General features: G+C 48.3%; 1 protein-coding gene across 3 annotated transcripts in view; it reads left to right on the top strand.

The window, feature by feature from the left end:
* The window catches only part of Nlrc5 (NLR family CARD domain containing 5), an 82,650-nt gene that overhangs the window by 54,097 nt on the left and 10,386 nt on the right, over positions 1-18,167 (top strand). For 2 of the 3 annotated variants that reach the window (XM_013071622.3, XM_087206157.1), the window contains exons 28-44: positions 45-128; positions 846-935; positions 1,137-1,202; positions 2,743-2,826; positions 2,911-2,994; positions 5,725-5,811; positions 6,651-6,731; positions 7,455-7,538; positions 7,776-7,868; positions 9,256-9,339; positions 9,952-10,035; positions 11,837-11,920; positions 14,113-14,196; positions 14,496-14,579; positions 14,707-14,784; positions 15,369-15,452; positions 15,540-15,611. In XM_013071622.3, the coding sequence (XP_012927076.2) occupies positions 45-128; positions 846-935; positions 1,137-1,202; positions 2,743-2,826; positions 2,911-2,994; positions 5,725-5,811; positions 6,651-6,731; positions 7,455-7,538; positions 7,776-7,868; positions 9,256-9,339; positions 9,952-10,035; positions 11,837-11,920; positions 14,113-14,196; positions 14,496-14,579; positions 14,707-14,784; positions 15,369-15,452; positions 15,540-15,611 (1,407 nt within the window). The remainder of the gene's footprint in view (positions 1-44; positions 129-845; positions 936-1,136; positions 1,203-2,742; positions 2,827-2,910; positions 2,995-5,724; positions 5,812-6,650; positions 6,732-7,454; positions 7,539-7,775; positions 7,869-9,255; positions 9,340-9,951; positions 10,036-11,836; positions 11,921-14,112; positions 14,197-14,495; positions 14,580-14,706; positions 14,785-15,368; positions 15,453-15,539; positions 15,612-18,167) is intronic. The other variant, XM_087206162.1, reaches the window with a different exon arrangement.

The following is an 18,167-nucleotide window of genomic DNA, read 5'->3' as shown; positions in this document are numbered from 1 at the left end:
AGGAGGCACACTGACCACTGCCAACTGCTCCTTACCTCCTACAGCCTAACAGCCAACCTGCTGGGTGATGACGGGCTCAGGTGCCTTCTAGACCACCTGTCACAGATGCCCATCTCTGGCTTGCTTGAGTGAGTGGGGAGCAGCCTGGAGACAGGAGACATGAATCCTCCTCCGGGCCTCTTTAGAACCCCAGGGGACAAAGCTCTGGGAGGGAAAGGACTATTCTTACCTGGACTTCCCCACACACACACTTGTGTCCTTCCTCCTTCTCTCATACCCACCATGGCCAGATCCTCTGACAGCCACTCAATAGAGGCTACGGCTTCAACTCAGCTGACCTGGGACAGGAAAGCCATATTTCATCCTTAACCAGCGGATGTGGGAACGCAGTTGCCTGGTTCCTTCCTGGCTCATCCCATCCCTATGTGACAGGAATTTCAAGATGTCCTTGCAGCAGGAAAGGGTCCCCAGGAAGTCATGCGCACTCTTGCCTGATCTCCCCAGCAATTTGGGAGACTGACAGCCAGAGCCAGGATTCAACCTGTTGCTAGGCAACTGAGCTTTGTTCTCTGACAGTCCCCAACCCACGTGGGGCTGGAGCTGGTGGCAGGGCCCCGTCAGCACCCTACCCCTGCCACAGGGCAGCAGCAGCAGGCATAGTGATGGCAGCTCCAGCTACTCTGCCAGTGTGGGATAGCGTCCCTTCTGGGCCCCTCTCTGGGCCTCACTGTCTCCATCTGTAGAATGGAATGAGTAGACACAGAAGCCTCACTTCCGGGAAATGACAGATGGAGGGGAGACGAGGGGGCTGAGCAGTGCCATCCTGAGCCTTGTCTCTCTCCTAGTCTGAGTCACAACAGCATCTCTCAGGAAGGTGTCCTGCACCTGCTGGAGACTCTGCCCTCCTGCCTGCGTGTTGAGGAGGCCTCTGTGAAGTAAGGACTGGCTGATGGTGGCCACATTTTGCCATCTGTGTGACTTGGGGCAACTCATCACTCTCTGAGTCTCAGGCTTTCCTGGGCAGGGGGTCACAGGCTCTGTCCTCCCATGCCTGGGTGCCATGGGGTGGGAAAGCCAGGTCTGCCCATCCTCACAGAATGGTGTGGACACACTTCCTGGCTCTCCTCTCTCTACAGCCTGGGCTCCATGCAGAACTTCTGGGTTCGCTTCTCCAAGCAGGAGGAGGCTAGGATGACCCTGAGGTAATTCCTGGTGGGGTAATGGGCAGGAGAGAGAAGGGAAGTGGAGGCTGGCCTATGGCACCTCGTGCCCTCTGCCCCAGCCTCCTCCTCTTCCTCCTCCTCCTCCTCCTCTTCCTCATCCTGCTCTGAGCTCACTCCCTGGGATTGGTCCCCCAGGTCTTCCAGGAGGTCCCCATGCCTGCAGTCTGGGGCAGGGCCTTTGCATTGTTATGTGTGCCTCTTAGCCACTTCCCAACAATAGCTTGAGTCTGAAGCCCCTGGCTAAGATTCTGGAGCCTCCTGGGAATAAATCCTAGCCTGCTGCTCTGTAGCTGTGACCCCAGATGAGTTACAGAACCTCTCAATTTCAGCTCCTCATCTGTATACTAGGGATCCTAGCACATCCTGCCTTTGGGGTGATTGCGAGGATTAAGCGTGTTCACAAGCACGGAGGAGAGAGGCCTGGCTCACTGGAGAGCCTCACCATCCCTGCCTGGCCAGTTCCTCTGCAGGTCGTACTTTAGCTGTGAACTCGGCCTCCAAACTGGTCCCTTTGCCTCTGGCCGGGCCTCCCCCAGTCCCTCTGCCCTGGGAACCCACAGCTCCCTCACAGCATACGCCTGACTGCAGCATGCTGAGCTAAGCTCTTCCCAGCCCCAGTGCCCACAAGATGAAGTCCAGACCTCTTAGCCCAATCTTGTCCCTCACAGTCTGAGCCCCCAGTCACCTCCCACCCCCAGTACCACACACACCGTACACCACACAGACACTGCCTCTACAGCACACATGTGTACACATACAACACACAAAGCACATACACAAACGTGACACAACACACACGTACACTACAGATATGCTCACACACACTGTCACACACACCATACACACAACACATACATACTCACACACATGCTCACGTACACTCACCACACACACCGCATATGTACCACACCACATACAGTGCCGCAGCCACAGGATTCTTTTTTTTTGGTACCAGGGATCGAAGACAGGACCTTGCGCTTGCAAGGCAGGTGCAGTGCCACGGGATTCTTTGCTCTCTGCCCATATGCTGCCCGGACAGATGAGGGCATAGCTTCCCAACTCTGCTCACACTGGGCCCCTTCTGAGAGAAAATTCCCCCAACCCTCTGAGCCCCAGCTCAATGTAAGCCCCTCCTGGAAGTCTCGGAGCAGGGCTGTGTGGCAGTGGGCTGGCCTGTCCAGCCTGTCTCTTGCCAGTTGTGTGTCTTTGGGCTCATCAGCTTCCTTGCTATAAATGGTGCTGTGAGAATTAAATGAGACACTGTGTGTAAGCAGGTACCTCTGGCCAACCGGGGGCCGGTGCAGTGCTGGGTGAAGAGTCGGCTCCACAAGCAGCTCCTAGCACTTTCTTGGAGGGCATGGGGTCCTCAGAAAACAGCCAGGAGGCTCCAAGGCAGGCTGAGTCTTTGGCCTCTTCCCTCAGTGGGGCCCCCAAGCAGATTCCCAGGAATTCTGGGAAGAAGCCAGGCCAGCGGCCCAAGTGGGCCTCACTAGGTCTGCCCCTGGCCTTCCACCCTCAGGCTGAGCGAGTGCAGCTTCGGGCCGGAGCACGTGGTCAGACTGGCCAGCAGCGTCAGCCAGGCCCTCCAGCTGACCGGGCTCACGTGAGTGTCAGGCCCAGCCCATGGGGACACCTGAAAGGTGGGGCACACTGCAAGGCCACACCTGTGACAGCGCTCTGTCCCCAGGCTGACCCGGTGTTGCTTGGACCTGAAGCAGCTGACCATCCTTCTAAGCCTGCTGAGGCGGCCATCGGGCCTCCTTGGCCTCAGGTATCTTCCTCCTGCCCCTGGGAGGGGCCATGGCATGAATTCTGGCTGGATGGGTACTGGAGGACAGGGCCTCCTGAATCACACCCCTGGCCATTTCCCATACCCAGAACCCCACCTCCTGGACCCAGAGCAGACCCTGCCTAGCAGTCCCAGAGTCATCCCCAGGCATACAGAAAAGCTCTCCCTCCCCACGATGGTGCCTGTGCTTTGGGGTTTAGGAAATAAAAGAAAGTTTCCAAAGGAATACCCAACCAAGGATAAAAATAACATAAAATAAATATGCTAGCCAGGTGTGATGGTGTACACCTATAGTCTCAGCACTCTGGGAGGCTGAGGCAGGAGGATTGCAAGTTTAAGCCTAGCCTGGGCAACCTAGCAACTTTGCAAGATCTTGTCTTAAAAATAGATGGATGGGTGGGCCGGTGGATGGATGGATGGATAGATAGATGGCTAGATACAATTTTAAAACTGATAAGCATGTAACTCAGTTCAAAGGCTCTGGATTTGAACTAACAAAAAAATGTTTATACGTTCACCATAATTTTAAAGATTCAAGAAAAAAGCATACTGAAAGTAGAGAGAACAATATTTTAAAACTCATATCCCATTACCTAGATTCAACAGTTGCTCACATTTTCCATGTTTGCTTCATATTTTTATCTTCTGGCTAAAGTATTTTAAAGTACATTACAGACCTCATAAAATACCACTCCTAAATATTTCACCATGAATCACTAAAAAGGAAGTACATTTTCTGCATAATCACAGTTTAATTAGGATACCTGAGAAACTCAGTAACAATTCCTTAACGCCGCACATTACCTAGTCTAACCTAAAATGTCTCCACTGTCCCTCAGATGGGTCCAGGATGCAGGAAGTGTCCACATTTGCAAGGGCTGGAGCTGGCTCTTCAGGCTCTGTTGATCTGTGGTCACTGCACCGCAGGCTGCCCAGCTGGATCGCACGTTGAGACCCAGGGGATCTGATTGTTCCCCCACATCACATTTTTAAATTATGGTAAAATACACATAATAACAGTCACCCTTCTGACCATTTTTAAATGTACAGCTCGGTAGTGCTAAGCACATTCACATTTTGTGCTACTGATCTTCTGATCTCTTCGTCTTGTAAAACTGAAACTGTACCACAAGTTCCCGCTTTCCATTCCCCCAGCCGCTGGCGGCCGGGTGCTACTTTCTGTCTCCGTGAGTCTGAGTACTCTAGACATCTTGTGTAAGTAGAGCCATGCAGTATTTGTCCTTTGGTGACGGGCTCGTTACACTTAGCGTGATGTCAGCAAGGCTCATCTATGGTGTGGCACATGTCACAACTTCCTGTTTATTTGTCTTTGGTGGACCTGGAGTTGCTTCTGCATTTTGGCCTCATGAATGACACTGCTGTGAACACAGGTGTTCACATATGTCCTTTGTGCCTCTGCTTTTAATTCTTTTGGGCATTTATCCAGAATTCCTAGATCACCCAAAATAACATCTTAAAATAAAACTTTTTCTAGGCCTAAAGCAATATGCCCTCATTGTAGAAATTTGTGAAAAATCCAGAAGAACATAAAGAAGAAAAAATGGTATTTAAGCAGAAAAATGGTATTTGAAAAGAAATAATCCAATATAATCTTTCACTAGGAATATTTTTTTCACTTTATTAAATTCTTTTATTAGTACATTGTAGGTATACAGCACAATTACATTTCTCATTGGGAATTGTACCTTTACATAATCCATCTTGGTTCTTATTTTTTTCCCATTCCTAGCCCTCCCTTCACCCCCTCCACCCTTCCCTATTTACAAAGACTTTATTTCCATTTTTTCCATTTCTCAGCATTTTTTCCTTTCCCTTCTTTCCTTTCCCCTGTGCCTCCCACTACCCCTACCCCTTTGGACCTTTTCTTCCTATTTTGCATTATCGATTATTCATTCTAATCATTGGTACATTTTAGGTATACAATATAATGACATTCATCATTGGAAATTTGCACCTTTACATAGTCTCTCTTGGTTCTTATTTTTCACCCTTGCCCAGCCCTCCCTTCAACCCCTCCATTCCTCCCTATTTACAAAGATTTTGTTCTTATTTTTCCATTTTCTCATATTAATCCCATTCCCTCCTATCCTTTCCCCTAGCCCTCCCACTTCCCTCCCCTTTGCCCCTTTTCTTCCTATTTCACATGACCTATTATACATTTAGTCCTTATTTACACTTTCAGTTTCTCACACCAGAGAAACTATTCGGTATTTACACATGTGTGTCCTATTTATTTCACTTAAGAGTATCGCCTCAATTGCACTAGGAATATTTTAAACACCTCTCTTTTATCCCACTTCTAAATTAATGCATGCACACTTAATATATTTTCCTTTTATTCTTTATCTCCATCTTTCTCTTCCTATATTTTGCCCTTTTTAAAATACAAAATTGGGATCATATTTTATGTACAGTTTGTTTTTCTTATCTTGGCCGTGTAACATTATATGGATCTTTTCTGAAATCTAAAAATATTGTTTTTAAAAAAATTTGTCATTTGGGTTGTTGCAAAATGATTCTTGAAATAAGGATGATGTAAGTTTCCCTTTTTATGCTTATGCCTAATTGTATAATTGTATAGTTTTAAAACAGGCCAAAAAGCCTCCAGTCCCTCCATGCAATAACCCTCCCCAGGATGCCAAATGCTGCCATGGTGAGCAGGCCTTATCTGTGTGCCCCTTTCTGTAACAGGGTGGAGGAACCGTGGGTCGGTGGAGCTGGGGTGCCTACCCTGCTAGAAGTCTGTGCCCAGGCCTCAGGCAATGTCACTGTCATAAGGTGAGTCCAGGGAATAGGACCTCTTGAATTTTTCATTCTTTCATGACCTTCGGGACCTTCCATCAGTCTCTTATCCTATGAGGTAATGCTCTATCACTAGTGAGTTCTCTGTGTCCCCCAGTATGGCAGAACTTCCTGGGGCACACGGGAGGGGCTACACACATTTGCTGGGACTTGTGCAGTAGTCAGAGTTAGTGTCAAGTAGAGAAAGGCAGCACCAGATTCAAGACAAAGGGCTGTGGGTCCGGGAAGCCTTAGCTGGGAGTGTATGCTGGTTGCTTGGAAGTGGCCCCTGCTGCACACACCATGGCATTGTGACCTGAGATGACAGAACGACATGGAGTAGGTGAGAGCAAGGCTTTGGCATCCCCCACCCATGTCATCGGATATCCGCTCAGTGGCTTCTGGCCCAAGACCTGCTGTCCACCAGGAGGCACCCAGGAAGGACCTGGGGGTAGTTTAACATCTCTCTCAGCCCCACTCCAGTGAACCTGACCTTCAGGCAAAGCCAGCGAGTTCAGAGTACAAATGCAGCCTGCTGACGATCCCCCACCGAGCCCTCTGTGGCCCATGAGCACATCCCTGGGAATGTTCCAGAACAGCCCTTTCGTGCTACGGTAGCTCGCTGTCATGGTCTGGAAAGCCTCAGCTTTGTCACTTAAAATTTTTGAAAAGCACCATTTTTGGTGTATGTGACTCAGGGAAACAATTGCTCTCCCCGCATCCCAACTGGGCCCGGCAGCGGGATAGTGATCCAGGCAGAGGAGCTGGAGCTTAGAGACGTAGGCTGGGTGGGGAAAGCTGCAGCGGGCTTCAGCAGCACCTCTTTTCCTCTTCAGCATCTCTGAGACCCAGCAGCAGCTCTACATCCAGCTGGAATTCCCTCGTCAGGAAGAAAACCCAGAGGTGGTGGCCCTCAGGTGGGAATAGCTGGTGACGGGGAGGGTACATGGCTATTTCTGACTAATATTTCTCATGCCCTTACTCAGTCTTTTCATGTCCAGTGTCTCCATGGCCTGTGAGGTCTGCTGCCCACCTTCTCTGTCTCTACCCCAAACCCTGGTCAGTCATCTCCACAACAGCTTTCAGTTCCTTGAACAGCATCTTGCTCTCTTTGACCTCAGGGCCTTTGCACAGGCTCTTTTCTCTTCCCAGCTATATTTGTCTTCTTTCATTGGCTATACTTCTCTATCCTTCAAGTCTCAGCTTAAATGACACCACTTTGAGGAGGCCCACTGATCCCCAAAACTTAGTCAGATCTTCCTGTTATTCATTCTCATGGATGCCTGGATGCATACCACCTCCAATTCCTATAGCACACTTCTGGAAATTAAAATGTCACCTCTCTTGAGTAGATGCAGCCCTGTATGTATACATTCTAGGGAGTTCGGCATGGCTGGGTCTCAGTCCAGTTCACCCCCTTGGGTATACTCCCTTGTGCAGTGAACAACATGCACAGCCATACTAGCTGCCCCATCTGGACCCCTCCTTTGCACCATTGCTTATAACTGAATAACAAATTATGGAATTCCATTTGACCAAAATTTATGTACCCTTGTACCATAAGCTCCTTGAAGGCAAGGATTGAATCACTCATACTGAACCATGTGTTCCAAAACTGCCACCTCCCTGTCTGCCTCCAGGTTGGCTCACTGTGACCTAGGGACCCACCACAGCCTTCTTGTCCGACAGCTGATGGAGACATGCCGCCGGCTGCAGCAGCTCAGGTCAGCTCCTGGAAACGCCGTCCCAGGCCCTAGGCTCTCTGTTGATCCCAGTGCACAGTCCAGGCCACATATGCCCGGGTATTCTCTCTCCCTGCACAAGAAAGCTTACATCAGTCTTTGCGCAGGGTGGTGTAGGGGAGCTCCTGGGAGGCCCTCCCTCCACACCTCCCTGCGTGTATGTGTAAGCCCCATGGTGTCCAGCCTCCCATCCTCTGGAATATTCTTCGGCCTTTTCAGCCTGTCCCAGGTAAACCTCTGCGATGCCAGCGATGCCACCTTCCTGCTGCTGCAGAGCCTCCTGCTGTCCCTCTGTGACCTGAAGACCTTCCGGTAACGCACACCAGACTTGCTCAGGCCCCAGTGCCTCTGCCCTGCGCCACACCTCTCTTTGTCCCCAGCCTTGTGCCAGAGGACTCTGTGTTCCCCGCTGTGGGCAAGTGCCACAGGGGTCCTAGAGACAAGGCTACAGGGACAGGGTCATGGATCTGGTGCCACATGACAAGAAAGTTACTCCATTTTCAAAGCTCACTACTTTTCTTTGTCCTTCTTTCATTTTTTCCTTCCTTCCTTTTAAAAAAATATAATTGCAAATAAAATGTTACAAGACTGAGAATATCCATACAACATCTACCCAAATTCCACATTGTCAATGTTTTAGCACATTTATTCATTTCTTCCCACCTTCCTCCCTCTCCTCTTCTTCCTCATCCTCTTCCTCTTTTTCTCCTTCCTTCTCCCCCCATGCCCAAACCATTTGAGAGTAAGTTGCATAATCATGCCCCCCTTAGCCCGTAATATTTCAGTAAATTTCCTAAGAACAAGGCCATTCTCCTGTAAAATTATACAATTCAGGAAAATTAACATTGATACACAATTATCTAACTACGGTTTATACTTCGCTCCTACCACTTGTACCAGCAATGTTTATTTGCTGCTGTTTGGGCTTTGTTTTGTTTTTCCTGTCCCGGAGCCAATCCAGGATCATATGCTAATTTATTGTCTCCACTCTTTAGTCCCCTTCAATCTGAACAGTTCTCCAGTCTTCTTTGTCTTTCATGACATTGTCTCTGACATTTACAGGCCAGTTGTTTTGCAGACTATTCTTCAACTTGAATTTTTCTAGTGACTCCTGACACTTAGCTTTAGAAAGTGCATTTTAGGCAGGAATGTGACACAAGCCATTCTGTGTTCTCAGTGCCTCCCGCAGGGGCACACGATGTCTGTGTGTCCCCTTGCTGGGCGTGCTAACTGAGCCACCTGGAGTTGGTAGTGTCTGCCAGACTCCTTCTCTTGCAAAGTTACTATTTTCCCTTTGTAATTAATACATGTCTTGTGGGGAGATAGTTTAAGACTATATAAATGTCCCCTTCTTCCTCAAACTTTCATGCATGATTTTAACACTCATTGGAAATTCTCACCTGAATCAATTATCAATAAAACAGTTGAAAAAACAGAGCCTAACTTTCAGTTTTCTTCCAATGTGACTGACTGCATCAAGAAGAAACTCTGGGGCCAACAGATCTTTGACCTAACATTGGGTAGGCTGTGAAGTTGCTCCCTGAGTGACCAGTTTAGGGGGCAGTCCAGGGAGATTTATGAAGACAAAGTGTCCCCTACCCACTGTCCTCAGGAACCACATCCCGCCCTCTGCCACCAGCTCTCAGGACTCTGAAACCCAGGACTCTGATTTTACCTGCTGCCCTTTCATCCCCACCAGGCTGACCTCCAGCTGTGTGAGCACCCAGGGCCTCACTCACCTGGCGTCTGGACTGGGCCACTGCCACCACCTGGAGGAGCTGGAGTGAGTTGCAGGGTGTGGGGACCCTGGAAGGGATGGTCCAGCCCAGAGCAGGGGGTGGAAAGCATAGCTGGGCCCGTAGTAGGTTGGGCAGTGAGACTTCTGCCTATGACTTTCTGCTGATGCAGCCCACTAGTTCTGGGTGTGGCCCCGGTAAGCCTGAGCTCTGTGTTCTTGTTCTCAACATTACTTCTGACCCTGAGTGTCTCCAGCCAGATCACTTCTACTCTGGGCTATTTGCTGCATCTGTTAGAAGGGGGTTCCTAATCCTGGCTCTCCCTTTGCTGACTGTGGTGTCAGGGAATGGAGAGGATTGAGGGATGGAAGGATTACTGCATGCATGAGTGCATGCATGCATGTCTCTTTTCTCCCACCTGCTTCTTTGCAGCCTTCAGTTCACTCAGGGCACCTTTTCTCAACCAGGCCAACTGTCACTGCCATGTACCCCTCCCACAGAGACCCCAGAGCTTGACCCTTGGGTCCAATGATGCCCCCAGCCAGCTTGGACAGTGAGTCTGGTGATCTAGGATCTGCAGACCCAGAGTCACCCTCCCAGCTGCACTTGAGGGGTTGGGCAGGCTGGTCTAACCCTCTCCTCTGCTTTGTCCCCTCCAGCTTCTCCAACAATCAATTTGGTGAGCAGGCCGAAGAGATACTGATGGGGGCCCTTGAGGGGAAGTATAGGCTGAAGACACTCCAGTAAGTGGTGGCTATGGGGTAATGGGGGGGGGTGTTAAGAGATAAAGTGGTGGTGGTGGTTAATGGGGAGGGGCATGAAACGTATGCCCAGGAGCTTTGCATGTCTTGAACACAAACTGTCAAGTACCTGGATGAACCTAGGTGAACTGAATGCCCCCCCAGACCTTTTACTTCCTCACCTGGCTCTGAGGGTCATCAGGATGCTTGGTGACAAAAAACAGAATACCCAATTGAAATCAACCCAAGCCAAGAGTTTATCGGCTTATGTCATGGAAAAACACGATCAGTTGGAGGTTGTCCCATAGTCACAGGTTTAGTGGAAGGAGAGCACCTGCCTCCCTGTAGTTACAACAGATTGAGTCCCATTGGACTAGCTTGGGTCACATGTTCACCCATAACCCAATCATTGTGGCTCTGAGCACAGAATATTCTCATTGGCCAGATATGGGTCACATGGCCGACCTATTACCTGGACTAAGAGAGTGATATTTCAGGGTGATATTAACAGAAGAGGGGGAAACAAATTCTGGCAGAAAATCCAACAGATATCCACTGCCTTTCGTCTATAGTTGTTTCCTTAGTAACCAGTAACTTTTTCTCCCCTATAATTTGGAGTTACCAAATTCTTAGACATGCCACAAACAGCCTCAATCTAAAAAGACAAGCCCTATTCCACAGATTCCTGTTTAGATGATATCTAGACCCCCCAAAATTTAACAGCATTTTCTGCTTTTAATGTCTGTTTTTCTGATGACCAAAGATATACCAAGTTCTGTCATAGAAATGTGTTAAAAAAAAAAGAAATGTATAGCAAAGACCATGAGATCCTCAAAAGATGACATTCCTCAAGAAAACTTTTGGGAACCCATTTGTGAGTTTTTCTCTACGTGTGTTTTGAAAGTAGTTTCCAAATAGCCTTTTGACTTTTCCCCCATAGCAGTGAAATTCTCCCATTCTGTCCCTCTGTGCTTGTCTTTGGGGAGGAGAGGGTTGCATGTCCTGGAAAACTCCTATCTCTAGGCAAACCTGGAGAGTGGGTCACCTTGTTTCCACCCCTTACCATGTGAGATGGTTTAAGTTCCTAAGCCTCTCTGTGCATTAGACTCCTTTCTTCACTTTGGGGATAATAGCAGTCCTGTTTTCCTGGGGACGTTGTAAGGATGAAGTGAGATAGTATGCTGTAAGTGCTCAAGCAGACCCTGCATTTCTGTCTCCCTCTCCTGCGCAGACTGGGGGCCTTATGGATTATGAGCCCATGGGTAGCACGAGGCTGGGAATCCTACAGTCCTGGGTTCTCTCCTTGATGACAGTGAGCTTGTCATCCCACTCTGAGTCTCAGTGCTCCACATCTGTACCATGGACGTGATAGTGACAGCCACCTTTCAAGATGTCCCAACTCCAGTGTCTCAGCCCTACTATATGCTTGATATGGGATAGCCAGTGTTACCCATGATTAGTGTGAGTGTCACAGGGCTCAAAAACAGAACCTCTAGGGCTGGGGATTTAGCTCAGTGGTTTCACCACCTGCTTCACAACCATAAGGACCTGAGTTCGATCCCCGGTACCGAAAAAAAACCCAACAAAAACAGAACTTGTGCTTGGATGACCCCCCATGAGCCATGCAGAGAAGCAGCACGTGTTTCCCAATGCGGTGTGTTTTGCACAGTTTGCATGGTGTGGATGTAAGGAGCTGTCTTTGAGTTCCCTGGGCATGCTAGGCACAGAAGCCTCAAATGCTTTGCACCCGGGAGACCCCACACACATACAGCAATGCCATGGTCATCTGCCCCCTCTCCTCCAGCCTCAGTCACCTTCCTCTGGGCGGCCCCACACTGGCCACGCTTACTCGAGAACTAAGCCACATGAGCCTCCTGCAGCACCTCTGGTGAGTGACCAAGTGACCCCACGGGAATAAGTGGGAGGACACACTGCCCACCTTTGTTGAGACACTGTCCTGGGAAGCACTGGGACACCTCCTTGACCCTCTCTCCTTCCCAGGGAAATTCCAGGGGTGGTGCCCACTGCTCTGGCCTTCTAGTGCCACCAATTCCATCCTGTCACAAAGTGACCAGAAGGGATTATGCCCAAGTTCCAAAACAGCCCTTTGCGTCCACACTGTTCTCCTTAGGTTCTTGTTAAAAATGAGAATTTGTAATCCACAGACCTCCTCCCCAGTGGTTTTCATTTCCTGCCCACTTTGATAAACAAATAGCACATTCTTTGTAGATGTGGATTTGCTTTTCATTTTTGCAATACAAGGGACTGAACCCAGGGATCACTGAGCTACATCCATTTTAATTTTTTTTTTTTTTTGACAGGGCCTCACTATGTAGTTCAGGCTGGCCTTGAATTCACTTGTAGCCCAGGCTGGCCTCTAACTTGCAGCGATCCTCCTGCCTCAGACTCCTGAGTGCTGGGGTTACAGGCATGCACCATCATGCCCAGCTCAAATTTTATTTTGAGACAAAATGTCATTAAATTGCCCAGGCTAGCCTCAAACTTGCAATCCTCTTACCTCAGACTCCCAAGAAGCTGGAATTACAAAACTGTACCACTACACATGGCTTGATTTTTTTTTTTTTGGTAGTGGGGGATCAAACTTGGGACCTTGGACCGGGGATTTAGCTCAGTGGTTTCACCACCTGCCTCGCAAGCACAAGGCCCTGAGTTCAATCCCCAGTACAAAAACAAAACAAAACAAAAAAACCCCCAATACCTACACAACTTTTCCCCCAAAAAAACAAAAAAAAAACTTGGAACCTTGCGCTTGCAAGGCAGGCGGCAGAACCACTGAGCTAAATCCCTGATGATTTTTTTTTTTACTATGAAATACCATAGCTAAAATCCAAGCAATGACATAAAGCTTTGCTCTGATTTTATCTGAGTGCCCACGCAGACTCCGGAAGCTTAGGAGAGTGGGACATTGAGGTTAGAGTTTCAGAGGATGTGGCATATAGGACCAGTCATGTCACCAAAAAGTCACCGGAAGACAGTTCACCAGCATTTAATTTGCAAAAGAAAAGAAAACAAACAACCCTCAGACAAATCCTTAGCAAAAGGCTGAGCCAGTGGCCTGGTCATTTTGCTTGGGTTCTGTCTGCCCACTCATGGGGGCAGGGGAAGGTCGGGGTGCCCAAGAACCACTCATCCAGGTCAAGCAGAAGCTTCCTACTGCAGAGATGGAAGCTCCTAAGCCCTGGAGAGCTGCCTGGCCTCAGTGTGGAACCCACATAGAATTAGCATTCAAATCCTACCCACCCACCCAGCCCCAGCCTCAGAGGCCACAGAAAAACCTGGCAATGCTGAAAAATGTAGAGTATGTTCCCTGGCCAGGGGCTCTGGGATCCATGCCCACCTTACCTGCAAGTCACTGTGAGTCATCAGCCAATCACCAATCATTTCTGAGCCACATTAATTTTTACCTGGATAGTGGAGACAGTCATCCCCACTCTGCTCACTGCCCCTGGAAGTCATGTGAGCAGTATATGAGTATACAGGTTTTGCAAACTGTAGAATTTTGAGCATAGTACCTACAGAGGTACTTTAAGCTCTTAACTAAGGCCTTCTGCAGACCGAACAAGAACAACATTGGTAACATTAGTTGCTGTCAACTTCCTGAGGCTTTCAGAGCTGCCACCAGCTTGATGGGACTGGAGTGAGACCAGTGTCCTTCCCTCAGCCCCATGATGACTTTGGCAAGAAAGATGATGAAAGTAAGGGGTCACTCGAGTAGGCTCTTTGCTTTTTATCTCATCCCTTTCACTCACTTCCACACTGCATAACCAAGCCCAGGCTGAAATCCTCTGAGACTCAAAGATAGTGTTTAAGAGAGTCCATTGCAGCAAGAGGGATTTAGATCAGACAGCAAGAAGAGCATCCTAACAGAAGTCAAAAGTTGGGAGTCTTCACCCAACACAGGGTGCTGCGGCGCTCTCTGCCTCCCTCCCTCCCTCCCTCCTTCTCTGACTGGGCTCTTTCTCTGGCCATCAGGCTCCTCCTGTGTTCCAGGACTAGGTAAGACAAGGGTAGAGAGCAGCAGGCTGATGATTCTGGTTCTTTTGCTCTTCTCTCCTTAAGCCTGAGTCACGACCAAATTGGAGACACCGGTGCCCAGAACCTAGCTGCTATCCTGCTGGGGCTGCCTGGGCTCAGGAAGATAGAGTGAGTGGTCAGGTTGCTGAGAGGGACCCACAGTGGCCACACTGTGCTCCAGGGAGACACCAGCTCTGGTTCAGGCCCACACTGGCAAGCCTCCCTCCCCCAGCCTTCATGCCCAGACAGAGGGGCTGGTGACCTCCTGGCTCTGGTTGTGGGACCTTAACCCACCTGGCCCTTGTTCCTGGGTCCTTCTGTCCCACCACACTGGGAAGGTGGGTGAGGAGGGGGCTTGCCCCTTGGGCCCCTGTGGATGAGGAGGCTGTGCAGAATGTCAGAGGATCTGATGACCGCCTCTCCCACAGCCTCTCAGCAAATGGCATCAGCCTGGCTGGAGGACTGCAGCTGGCGAAGTCCCTCACTCTTTGCAGACACCTGGAGGAGGTTAGGTGAGTGTCTGCCCAGGTGGGGGTCCCCACAGCCCCCTGGCCCTCCTCTCCCTCAGGGGCAGGGCAGGGACCCAGAGCAGGTGGTATGTGCTCCACATTCCCCTCCCATCCTCTCCTCCTTCTTCAGGCTTGGCTGCAACGCCTTGGGGGATCCCACAGCCCTGACACTGGCTCAGGGGCTGCCCCAGCACCTAAGGGTCCTACAGTGAGTGTCCCCTTGCCCAAGGTGCATGCAAAGTGTGGGAAGGGCCCTTTCCTGCCTGCTACTCCCCTACGATGTCAGATGTCCTGACAGGGAAATCAGGACACCCAGCCTATCCTGGCCCTGCCACTGGCTACCTGTGAGCCTTTGACTAAGCCCCCTGCCCCTTTTGAACCTCAGTTTCCTCCTGTGCAAAGAAAGACAACAATCCCAGCTCAGCTTGCCCTGAGAGTCAGTCTGAGGGTGAATAAGCAAAGAAAGGGCTGTGTGGAAGCAAAGCACTAAGTAGCATGGCCTCAGCACTTTCCAATTCAAGTTCACGGCCTCATCTGAGCCTCATGCAACCCCATGAGGCTGGGGTTTTATGTGCTCCATTTGCCAATAAGGGAGTGAATGCCCAGAGAGGTGTGGGGAGCAAATCTTCCTAATACACTAAGAAGCCATCCTTGAACTTGGGAGCTCAGACCCAAAACCAGCACTCTGAATGGCAGTTACCTAGCGACCAGCTAAGGCTGCTACTGCAGCCAGAGACAAGGCTGGCGTACAGCTGGTTTCCAGGCTTCTCTCAGCCCTTCCCCTCTCCCCAGCCTGCAGTCTAGCCGTCTGGGCCCAGAGGGGGCACTGAGCCTGGGCCGGGCCCTAGATGGATGCCCACATGTGGAAGATATCAGGTGAGTAGCAGTTGCCTGCCCTGGACAGAGGGACAGGACAGAGAAGGTCTGGGGGCTCATCTCAGAGATATCTCCCCTGCCTTGCAGCTTGGCAGAGAATAAGCTGGCCAACTGGGTCCCACGTTTCTGCAAGGGGCTCCCACTGCTCAGACGGATGGAGTAAGTAGCTTTCCTGGGGCTCTGCGGTGGGCAGGAGCAGCCCTTCTCCCTGACACCTGGGAGGGCCTTTGAAGTGACAAAGGCCTGAGTGTGGGGAATGGGAGGGGTGCTGGGGCAGGAGATGGGCACTTTGTTTTTTGGCATTTTTTATTCTTTTTTTAAATATTATTTTATTGGTACATTTTAGGTATACAATATAATGACATTCATCATTGGAAATTTTTACCTTTACATAATCTCTCTTGGTTCTTATTTTCCCCCTTCCCCTGCCCTCCCTTCAACCCTTCCATCCCTCCCTATTTACAGACTTTGTTTCCATTTTTCCATTTTCTCATATTAATTCCATTCCCTTCTTTCCCTTCCCCTACCCCTCCCACTTCCCCTTCCCCTTTGCCCCTTTTTCTTCCTGTTTCACATTATCTATTATACCTTTTAGTCCTTATTTACACTTTCAGTTTCTCACACTAGAGAAACTATTCAGTATTTACACATGTGTCCTATTTATTTCACTTAAGAGTATCGCCTCAATGTGCATCCATTTAGCTATAAATGTCTCTAATTTCTCATTTTTTATGGCTGAATAGTACTCCATTTTATTTAAAAAAAAAAACCCACATTTTCATTATCCAGTCTCCAGTTGATGAGCAATTCGGCTGTTTCCAAGTTTTAGCTATTACAAACTGCGCTACTATGAACATGGGTGCACATATATCACTGTGGTATGATTCTTTTAATTCTTTGGGGAAGATACCCAGCAGGGGAATGGCTGGGTCAAATGGGACTTCCAGTTCTACTTCTTTGATGTATCTCCATACTGATTTCCACAGTGGTTGCACCAGTCTACACTCCCACCAGCAGTGGAGCAGCGTTCCTCTTTCCCCACAGCCCTGCCAGCATTGGTTATTGGTTGATTTCATGATAGCAGCCATTCCTTCTGGAATGAAGTGGAATCTCAGCGTTGTTTTCATCTGCATCTCACGAATGACCAGTGATGCTGAACATTTTTTCATATGTTTATTTGCTATTTCTACTTCTTTGTCTGAGAAATGTCTGTTCATTTCAGATGCCCATTTTTGGATTGGGTCTTTAAATTTAGGAGGTCTGATCTTTTTTTAAGTTCTTTATAGATTCGAGATAGTAGGCCTTTGTCTGAGGAACAGCAGGTGAAGATTTTTTCACACATTGTGGGTTGTCTCTTCACAATGCTGGTGGTTTCTCTTGCTGTGCAGAAGCTTTTTAATAAGAGATCCCACTTGTTGATTGTTTGTGTTAGTTCACAGGCAACTGAGGTTTTGTTCATAAAATCTTTTCCTACACCAATATCTTCAAGAGTTCTACCTAACCTCTGTTCCAGCCGATTCAGTGTTTCTATTTTTAAATATTTAGATCTTTAATCCATTTTGATTTTAGTTTAGTGCATGGCAAGAGATATAGGTCTAGTTTTAATCTTTGACAGGTTGAAATCCAGTTTTTCCAGCACCATTTATTAATGAGGCTATCTTTCCTCCAGTGAGGGTGTTTGGCTCCTTTATCGAAGATGAGATGGCTGAGTGTGTCTGGAGTTGTTTCTGCATCTTCTAATCTGTTCCACTGGTCCTCAGGTCTGTTTCTTTGCCAGTACCATGCTGTTTTTATCACAGTAACTTTGTAGTATAGTTGCAGGTTGAGGATTGTGATACCCCCTGCCATGTCTCTGTTACCTAGAATTGCTTTTGCTATTTTGGGTCTCTTCTTGTTCCAAATGAATTTTTAACTTGTTTTCTCAAGGTCTGTGAAATATGCTGCTGGGATTTCAATTGGAATTGCATTGAATCTGTATAGCAGTTTTGGAAGTATGGCCATTTTCACTATGTTGATCCTTCCTACCCAGGAGCAGGGAATGTCTTTCCATTTTCTGATATCATTTCAATCTCTCTTTTCAGAGTGCTATAGTTTTCAGAGAAGAGGTCTTTGATTTCTTTTGTTAGGTTGATTCCTAGGTATTTCAGTTTTTTTGGATGCTGTTGTGAAAGAAATTGTTTGCCCTATTTCTCTCTCAGTGAGTCTGTTGTTCGTGTAGAGGAAAGCTATTGATTTTTGTGCATTGACCTTGTATCCAGCTACACTACTGAATTTGGTTCTTAAGTCTAGAAGAGTTTTGGTAAGTTCTTGGGGTCTTCTATATAGAGTATCATGTCATCTGCAAATAATGACAATTTGACTTCTTCATTTCTTATCTTTATTCCTTTTATTTCTTTCTTTTGTCTAATCGCCATGGCTAATGTTTCCAAAACTATATTGAACAAGAGTAGTGATAGTGGACATCCTTGTCTTGTTCCTGATTTTTGTTTTTTGGTTTGTTTTTTTCGGTACTGGGAATTGAACTCAGGTCCTTGCACTTGCACAGCAGGCAGCAAAACCACTGAGCTAAATTCCCAGCCCCTCTTGTTCCTGATTTTAGTGTGAAGGATTTCAGTTTTTGACCATTTAGTATGATATTGGCTGTTGGTTTTTCATAGATAGCTTTTATCAGATTGAGGTAGAGACTGTCTATTCCAATTTTTTGTGAGGTTTTTT

This window comes from Heterocephalus glaber, unplaced genomic scaffold (genome assembly GCF_053883595.1).
Source record: "Heterocephalus glaber isolate CG9 unplaced genomic scaffold, H.glaber_assembly_v1.0 deba00000071, whole genome shotgun sequence".
Classification (NCBI taxonomy): domain Eukaryota; kingdom Metazoa; phylum Chordata; class Mammalia; order Rodentia; family Bathyergidae; genus Heterocephalus; species Heterocephalus glaber.
This window is presented reverse-complemented; position numbering and strand designations above follow the sequence as displayed.